This window comes from Mus pahari, chromosome 15, assembly GCF_900095145.1.
Source record: "Mus pahari chromosome 15, PAHARI_EIJ_v1.1, whole genome shotgun sequence".
NCBI classification, from domain to species: domain Eukaryota; kingdom Metazoa; phylum Chordata; class Mammalia; order Rodentia; family Muridae; genus Mus; species Mus pahari.
This window is the reverse complement of record NC_034604.1, coordinates 61,942,194-61,952,192: the sequence shown is the minus strand read 5'-3', so window position 1 is coordinate 61,952,192 and position 9,999 is coordinate 61,942,194. Positions and strand designations below refer to the sequence as shown.

The 9,999-nt window shown below is 43.0% G+C and overlaps 1 protein-coding gene across 1 annotated transcript; it reads right to left on the bottom strand.

The window, feature by feature from the left end:
* Positions 1-390: 390 nt before the first annotated feature.
* Mc5r (melanocortin 5 receptor) lies at positions 391-2,514 on the bottom strand. The gene is made up of 2 exons (XM_021214990.1): positions 2,392-2,514; positions 391-1,444 (listed from the first exon to the last, which is right to left on the bottom strand). The coding sequence occupies exons 1-2, from the start codon at positions 2,490-2,492 to the stop codon at positions 424-426; spliced, it is 1,122 nt and encodes a 373-aa protein (XP_021070649.1). The 5' UTR covers positions 2,493-2,514; the 3' UTR covers positions 391-423.
* Positions 2,515-9,999: the final 7,485 nt, after the last annotated feature.

Here is a 9,999-nt window from a genome sequence, read left to right as displayed (position 1 = left end):
CCTGCAAACATGGACAGCAGCATGGGGAAAGCTAAACCACACAAAAAGGCCACTCATGGTGACATAGGCCTCCACAGTGTTTCTTTCAATGACAGCTCACCCAGGAGGTTATGCATCTCCTCAGGTCACTTACCAGGTCAGGCAGAGGATGGTGAAACCTCCTAAAAATGGAATGGGGAGCAGAGAATGAGCAAGGAGAAACACACACACACACACACACACACACACACACACACACACTTGTCACAGACCATATTCATCACAGAGACAATTCACATGTGCATACCTTGAACAGGCAATAACCAAACTGAGCTGCAAAGGAGACAAAGAAGAAGAATACATCTGAGATCCTTAGCAGCTTTGCTTATGCCTTGGCTGAACCTAATTGACTGAGAGATGAGAGCCACCGAGAGAGGAAGGTGTTTAATACCTGCCAAGGAGCCTACAAGGTCGCCTGAATCCATGACAACAGATGATCTCCTTAAAGGTCCTCCGCATCTCTTGGCTGCGGAGGGCGTAGATGAGAGGATCGATCACAGAGTTGCACATGATGAGTATAAGGTACATGTTGAAGTAAGACATAAAGCAAGAGCAGTAGACATTCTGAGGGCAGGAGATCATTAAGATAAGGTGAAGGAAGAAGGGAGACCAGCAGACAATGAAAATCCCCAGTAGCATGGTGAGGGTAATGGCCCCCTTCATGCTGGTCCTTTGCCTCACAGAGTTGTACCTGGGGGAAGCTGCTATCCGCTTGACATGGTTCCGGGCCAGGAGAAACATGTGTATATACAGAGACACCATGAAGAACAGCATGGTGAAGAACATGGAGATGAGGCAGATGATCACATACTTGGACTCATAGTAGATGATGAAAACGATGCCGCAGCTTATGCAGAAGGTCCAGATGCAGGCGATGATCACCCCCGAGCGCCTCGCCGTCATGATGTGGTGGTAGCGCAAGGCATAGAAGATGGTGATGTACCTGTCCACCGCAATGGCCAGCAAACTGCACATGGAGGCCACCACAGAGATGCAGATCATGGAGTCAAACACGTTGTCGATGTGACGCACAAAGGTGTCGGCTATCACCAGGTGTTTGTTATTTAGCAAGTATATGGTGACAGTCTCCCAGGCATTGGACATGCTCACCAGCATGTCGGCCACAGCTAAGCTGCCCACAAAGAAGTACATGGGTGAGTGCAGGTTTTTGTTCTTCACTATGGCCCCGATGACCAGGATGTTCTCTAAGAGGCTGATGAGACCCAGAGTCAGGAACACCTCCACAGCAATACCCATGTCTTCACAGGCCGCAGACTTGTTCTTGACATTTGGTCCTAAAATGCTGTCCTCCGAGGAGTTCAGGGTAAGATCCGATAAAGTCAGGTGGGAGGAAGAGGAGTTCATTGTTAGAAGAAAATGCCCCCGCTTCTTGGCATCGAATTTACTGTAAGACAGGTTTGTTTGCCGTTGTTATTATGATCTCAAGAACATAAGAGGATACCACAGCACAGAGTGTGCTACCGTACCAAAACCAAGTGCACCTACAGAAATGGTTGGATAGACACAGGTATACTGGGGTCGTGACCCTGCTTTACCTCGTGCCCCTGGTGCCTCGAATTCTGTCCCTCTAATACAAGCCTGGTGTCTTCACAGGTTTCTTCTGCATACTCGAATTCTGTCACACTTGGCTTACAGTGTTTTTGCGAAGCTTCCATTTTTTTAATGCAAAGTACAACTTCTCTCTCCATGTCTGATTTTTGACTCCTAAGTTCACTCTCAGAGGATCCCCTGAACCCTGTCCAAACTCCATCAAAAAGTCCCAGGCAGTCTCCAGATTTTCACATTATTGGGCGACTGCATCATATTTTGCTCAAGTGAGCCCAGATTTCTGGAGAACATATAAACATTCCATTAAGGAAGGCAGATTTGTCTGTGTTCTTATCATTAACCAGGACTCTCCTCAAATCCTCAATTCATCCTCTCCGGGGTCATGAAGGACTGGAGCAAAGGGGTCGCTTAGCTTGAGCGTAAACCCAAAGTTACTGTCTCCGATAGATAAGCTTACTTTGCAGTATGTTAAGTAGAGAAAAACAACAGTACTCTCCCCTCAATAAGTATTTTCCCTGAATTCTGAATGGTCTGAATTTCACCGGGTCTGAGTGCTATTTTTAAAAGTTCCACACGAGCACAGTGTGAGGAAATAATTATGAAATGTTAGAACAAGACACATTCAGAGAGCCATCATAATTAGCAATGAGGTAAAACTATCGGACTGTAATCATTTGCAATACATTTACACTTCAGAGGTATAGATAGACCCATTCTACTGTTGCATTAACCACACCATCCAGCTGCCTTAAAAAAAAAAAAAAAAAGCACAAGCTGGCTCACCCATTCTGCTCTGCTCCACGCAGAGGTAAGCACGATTCCTCACGGGTTCCAGGCGGTTTCTGGGAGTTGAATCTTCTGTTTACCGGGTTCTGGTTTTGCATCCGGGCCAGGCGCCCTCACTGGACGCTTCGCTCTGTCTGGGCACCTGATGTCCACCTGGGCGGACCCTGGCGAGAGAGTAGGGCCATCGCCAGGGCGCAGTCTCCTCCCGACCTAAACTAGCACCTCACCACTCTGCTTTTAAACAGCCTCCGCCCGCCCAGATCGCCGCCTCTCCGACTTCTCCAGCAACTTTGCAGCCACCAGCTTAGGAGCCTAGGAGTCGTGTGTGCAGTGCCACCTAGTGGTCCACCACTAGGTTGTTGCAATGCACAGCCTTTAGTTCGGAGGTGCTTCTAATTTAACAAATCTTTCCCCTTAGGTGCACACAGATGGATTTTTCCAGTTGATTCTTTGTCTTCCCCCTGCCCCTCCCCTTTCTTCTAACTCACTGATTAAAATTCTGCCCAGTTCAATGACCTGATCTGCCCTGTTCTTTGTCTTTCCGCTACAGTGGCTCACCGGCTCACCGGTGTGCCTGATACTTCTTTGGAAAAGCTGTACTTACAGGTCTACTCAGAGAGAGACAGACAAAGTCAAGGAGACAGAGAGACTGAGGGAGAAGTGATAGAAAGAAAATGCAGGCTTTGGGGGGTGGGGGTGGTAATCATCATGTCACAGGGAGAGACAATCTTTGAAATCTGTGAAGAGGTTTCTTAACTTCAGACTAATCCTCTGTACCTACAAAAGAGTCTGGCTGGCAGAAAATACCCTACAATCTAAGTATTATCCAGAGTCCCCAGCTCCAAGATCAGAGAGGGATCTGCAAAAGATGCGGGCTTCACAATAAAGTGCTGAAAGTGGAGTCTTCACAAAAGCCAGTTATCTGCCCCACCCCCACCCCAGGCGTGGTGGGGTTGATCTGTGAGTGCAATATGAAGGTGCTTGTGGAGGTGCACTGAACTGTTTATCTTTTTTAAAAAAACTACAGCAAGTGACTGCTTTTGTCATTCTGGTCTGAGAGGGTGGGGAGAGGGAGAGGGCAGAGAGGTGAGGGGGCAGAGGGGGGAGAAGAGATGGGGCAGAGGGGGGGCAGGGGGAGGAGCAGAGGGGAGACAGAGAGGAGAAGGGGGAGAGGTGAGAGAGGGGAAAGTGGAGAGAGGACAGGGAGAGGAGGGGAGGTGGAGGGGAAGAGAAAGGAGAGGGAGAGAGAGGGGGAGGGGCGGGGAGGGGAGGGGAAGAGGGAGAGGGAGAGTGAGGGTATACAGCAAGATCAAGTTTCTAACTTTGGGAAGCATTGGATTTGAAGGCTGGCAGCCCAGCTGAGAAACCGCCCCAGGAATGATTCCTTCCTTCAAGATGCCATAGATGCTTCAAGATTTCAACTTTAAAACAAGCAAGGCCAGACCTCCAGAATCGTTCGTTTTTGCTCAGGATTGCTTTGGCTATCCAGGGTGTCTGGACTTTCATGTTGGTTGGTTGGTTGGTTGGTTGGTTTTAATTTTTGTGAAGCATATAATTGGAAATTTGAAGGGAATTGCAATGAATCTGCAGATTGATTTTGGTATTATAGCCATTTTCACAATATGCTGGTCCATCTTCTAGAGCCTTCGGCTTTTTTCTTCAGTGTTTTAAATGCTTCATCGCATAGACCTTTTCCTTCCTCGCTTAGGTATATTTTTAGTCTGTCGCAAATAGGATTGTTTCCCAGGTTTCTCTATGGGATGTTTCTTACTGTTATACAGGACCGCTGCTGGGACTGATATGTTAATTCCGTACACTGTCACTTTGCTGTGTTTTTTCTGGATCCAGACTCTTTAGGATCTCCTACATACACAAGTGCATCAGTTACAAACAGGATAATTTGATTTCTCCCTTTAAAAAAAAAAAAAAAGTCTGTATCTGTATAGCTGGAGAGATGGCTCAGTGGTTAAGAGCACTCCCTGGCTTTTCTTTCAGAGGAACTGAGTTCAATTCCCAACAACCATTCTTCTCATGTGTCTGAAGACAGCTACAGTATACTCATATACATAAAAATACGTAAATAAATTTTTAAAAAATTGTATCCTTTTTATGTCTTTATCTTACTGTTCCAGTTGAGGCTTCAAGTATTGTGTGAAACCAGTACGGAGAAAAGCAGTTACTCTTGTTGATTCTAGTGGCTCAGCGGTGTGCCTGATACTTCTTTGGAAAAGCCAGAGTCTGGAAGCTCTACTGAGATTTGGACACACACACACACACACACACACACACACACCCCCTGAGAAACAGAGACGACAGAGCCAGGGAGACAGAGCCAGACAAAGACTGAGAGACAGAGAGACTGGGGAGAAGGGATAGACAGGAAATTCTTTGAAGTTTTCCCCATTAAATATAATGCCGACGATAGCTTTTATTATATGGATGTAGTTTCCTTGTATTCCCAGTGTCTTTAGACATTTTCCTACAAAGATATTGGGGTTTCTCAAAAGTCATCTGCATCTATAAGAAAATCAATGGATTTTTTAAGTCTTTTTATATAGTAGATTGCACTTTGATTTACGTATATTGAACCATCCTTGTATTCATATGCATAAATAAAAAAGTATTTAGAGGACAGTTTGATACTATATCCATTTAGTAGAATATTAGTAGCAGGTCATAGTCAGGTCTATCATCTATTTGGCTATGAGCTCTTGGCCCAATTAACATTATTACCAGGTGTGAGTTCTGTCTTTCGGAGCAGACCTTATGTTCAATCAGAAAGACGTTATTAACTCCCAAATCACCCATGCCACCCTTGTACTGATGGACATGGCTTGCCAAGCTGGTGGCTATCACAGGGCTCTCACCTGGGTAAGAACGCTGATTATTTTATCTCCACCAGCAGTGGTGAATAGCACGCACTACCCTAGGAAGGCTAGCCAACAGACACGAAGCTTCCAGGTGGATACTGGCTTGCTTTCCCCACAGTCACACTCATTACTTGAGTGTGTGATGTCTTCCACATGGTGGAAATATGATGGCAGTCTCGCCATCAAATTCTGTAGACAATTAAAGCCATGGCAATGGCTTTTAAAGTTTTGTGGGGTCTGTGAAACCCCACTGACCAACAAGTAGAAATTGGATTTGTGTGAGTGTGTGTGTGTGTGTGTGTGTGTGTGTGTGTATGTATGTATGTATGTGATAACCTATGGCACATGGCGGAAACATTATTCCCCTATAATGGTAACTCCATCTAAACTTTTATACATATGTGTATATAATTTTATATATGTGTATATATATATATATATATATATATATATATATATATAATTTATAAACTAGTTGCTTTTCATGTGGCTTTTCCCAAAGGACGTTAGTTATTCTTTGCTGTATTCCCTCCTTGATCCTGCCCTCCCATCCTGCCTGTGTTTTACTCTCTCTTTTAAAATCCCAAAGCTTTCTAGCTTCCCGACTTCTACAGGTAGTACAATTTAGACACACATATCTAAAGAAGGAAAGCTAGATCCACACATGAAAAAGAACATGCAGTGTTTCTTTCTGGTTCTGAATTAGGTCACTCAGTATGCTTGCTTCCAGCTCCATCCATTTCCCTGAAAATTTTATTTTTCATTAAAGCTGAATAATCTTCCACCAAAATAATACATTTTCATCATCTAGTCACTAGTTGGGATGGTGTTTATTTCCTGTCTATTATAACTAGAGCAGCACCAAACAGTGAGAAAGAGACATCTCTGTATGAAATGTAGTCATTTGTGTAGAGCCAGGAAGAGTACAATTAGGTCATATCACAGATCTACACTTAGTGCTGGAAAGTCATCCAGGCTAATGTCCATAGTGGCTGCACCAATTTTCCACTCCCAACTGCGAGTATTCCCTTTACCCCACATCCACACCGGTACCTGCACTCATTTGTGGATTTGTTTTGGTTTGTTTTAATATTAGTCAATTCTGGCTGAGGTAAAATAAAATCTCAAGGATGTCTTAACTTTCATTCTTCTGATGGTTAAGGATGTTAAACATTTTAAGAAATTCTTACTAGCCACTCGTATTTCTAAGAACTTCGACAGGTTTTCTTACTGTTTGGTTGTTTTATTAGTCTAGATATTGAATGCGAAATGCATAGCTGGTATTTTTCCCCAAACTCTGTAGGTTGTCTAGCCACTGTTGATAAGAGTTCTTTACAAGTATTTCAGTTTCATGAGGTCCCACTTGTCAGCTGTTAGTCTTAATTTCTGTGCTACTAGGGCCTATTCAGCAAGTCCTTAGGTGCACCTGTAAGTTGGAATGTATTCCCTATTTTCTCCTCTAATACATTCAAGGTGTCTTTGGTCCATTTGATGCTGAGTTTTGTGGAGGATAAGAGGCAACAATCTAGTTTTATTCTTCTACATGTAGCTATCCAGTTTGTCAACAATTGTTGAAGATGCTGCCTTTTGCCCCCAATGTGCTCTTTTGGACTCAAAAATAAAAACCGAGGCGCTTGTAAGATGGGCTTCTGGTTCTATCCTACTATCAATGTATGTTTTTCTGCCAGTAACATCGTTTTGTTACTACATTGTTTCCTCCAGCAATTGTTCAGGATTGTTTAACCATCTTGGGAGTTTGTGTGTGTATCCATATGGAATTTATGATTGTCTTTTCAATTGTTGGAGATTGTAAATGTAGATTGCTCTTGGCAGACATTCTCATATTAATCCTATAAACTCATGTGTAGGCAGTTTTTCCATCTTCTGGTGTCAATTTTTTTTTCTTTCTTTAAAGTTTTCACTGTCTACTGGTGTTCTACTTCTGTGACTAGGTTTATTCAATATGGGAGTGAGGATGGAGGGGTAGTAGCTATTTTGAGTAAAACTGCTTTACTGATTTCTTTCTTGATGTTTGCCGTTATTTGCAATATAGTTTCCTGGTGGATTCTTAGGAGTTTATGTATAGAATCATCTGCAAGTAAGAATATTTTGACTTCTCCCTTTCCTACTTGTATCCTTCATTACCTTCTCGTGGATTATTTTAACTACAATTTCAAGTACTATTTAGTGTAGTAGTATAAGGGATGAATTATCTTTTTCTTGTTCCTGATTTTAGTAGAAATGCCTCGAGTTTTTCTCCATTTAGCATGCTGCCTGCAGTATGTTATTTGCCTTATTATATTAAGCTATGCTCCTTGTATTCCTGGACTTTCCACAACTTTTATAAAGGAGTATTAGATTTTCCCAGTGGTCTTTTCTGCATCTAATGAGATAGTGTGACTTATGACCCTCAAGCCTATTTATGTGGTGCCTTTCGTTTGTTGACTTATGTATATTGAACCACCCCTGATCTCTGGAAGTAAACTGATCAATCATAGTGGGTGTATTCTAAAATTTGGTTCATTCTTTCCAGAACTTTTGCATCGATGCTCATGAAGGAACTAGCTTGTGTTATAATTTTGTATCTTTAGCTTAGTGTCATTCTGGCTTCATAAAAAGAATTTGGAGGTATAATTTCCTTGTTTCATGGGACAGTATAAGGAACACTGGTTTTAGTTGAGTCTCTGGTAAAGTTCTGTGGGCAGTCTGGGCTTGGGCCTTTTGCTTTGGATGGGAGGTTCCTTAAATGTTTCAGTGTCATTTCTTGTGATGTATCTAACTTTTAAAAAAATCTCTCTTGGTTTAACTTTAGTAGGTCATGTGCATTAGGAAATTCATTAATTTCTTTAATCCTTTCCAATTTAGTAGAATATAGGTTTTGATACAACCCCTGGATTTTACTGACGCCCCTTTTAATACCTCTTTACACCTCTAATTCTATTAATTTGGGTCTTTCCTTAGTGACAGCTCCTCCAAAGGCCACACCTCTAATTGTTCTCATCTAATAACTAGGGACCAAGTATTTAAACATATATTTAAGCCTCCATTCTCCCTCAAACCCCAGTTGACATTATCAAGAATGCAGGGTAATTGCAGCTTCTGTGTAAGTGATAATGAATATGAGTTGGTGCATGCACTATGACTCTGGAATCTTATTCCTAGTAGGAAATGTAGATACCTACACAAAAACTCATTTCCTGGGTACCTGTGGTTCTCAAGCTAGAAATGAATCAAACCACCACTGTATAATGTTGTTTATTCATACACAGAATACTGTACAATCATGAGAATGAACAATGTACAGCTATTGAGAATAAGAATCTCATGAACACTGCCGAGTGAAAGCCGAGGAACGCATTTTTAATTTTCTTTCACATAATATTTCAAGCCAGATGAAATGAGTTTTGCTTAGAAGTGGATGGTGGCTGTGGAAGAAATAGTAGTCAAAAGGGAAGTAGTCAAATGGCTTCTGCATTCATGTACGTTCTGTCTGTGAAGATCCCTGATCGCCTGTATAGATACAACACTTCAACAGAGTTTAAGCAAGCAAATTCACATAATAAGGCCTGCCTACTTAATTCACACTGAGGCATCATCTTCTCTTAAGAGGTTCTCTTGCACTGAGACATCCACACAGTAAGGTTGGGGGAACACCATCACCTCTAGTGCATACATTCCACAAGTCTGGTGAGAGGACCAGGTCTCCACACCGTGAAGAATAATTTCTCTCTATTCCTGCCAGGGCACCTTATTTATTAAAGCACCTTACTCAGGAATTAATACACCTAAGGGGCCTCAGTGATTAACACTCAAAGCTGCAGGAACCACCTGTTACACCCTGGGAAGTGTGTGAACATATGACTTGAAGCCCACTACAGAGTAGAAGTTTTAACAGGGCTCTGTTCTTGAGAAATCTGTATCCTCTCTGCCATTCAGTCATCAGTCAGTCAGTCTTCTCTTGCTGGTAACAGTCCCTAATGTGCTCAGGGGCACTGAAGTGGTGTGTGAGCCAGTTCTGACAGGCTTGCAGCTCTCTGTACAGGTTAGGTTACCAGAAGGATAGGGAGGGACAGACAACTCCTCAGCTTCTCTCCATCAACACTATACACTGGACTGCTCCTACTTCAGTGCAGCTTTGTCCCCAAGCCAACTACCTCTAGTTCAAGTTGCGTCATCCCCAAAACTGGCCCACATGCTCTTCTTTTGATTTTTTTATTTACGTGTAGGTATCTGCAGGTATGTGCGGGTGCCAGCAAAGACTACAGAAGAGTGCTGAAGTCCCTTTAATTGGAGGTACAGGTAGTTCTAAGACACTTGATGTGTGTGCTGGGAACCAAGCTCCAGTCCTCTGAAAGTTGCAAGCACTCTTAACCTGTGAGTTCTGTCTCCAGCCCCTGATCTTCATTTGGAAACAACCTGAGCATACACTGTGTGGCAGGCCTAGGCATATCTGAACAGCTCATCTGAACCATTTTCATCACTGAACCGAAGAGAAGGGACTCTTTCTGGATGCTGCAATGAAAAGCCACACCTTTCTCATCAGGTATTACAAGTCATGACAAAATTAAATGTTTAGGTTCCAGGAATGCTGGGCAAAGTCTTATTTGTTGGAAGAAACAATGGAAAAGACCACCTTCCCGTTCCTGTCCTCAAGAATCCGTCCTGAGTCACTGAACTTCTGCAAGGAGGGGTAGAGGGATGGAGGGCCAACAGAGAGGAACACAAAAGGGAAAGG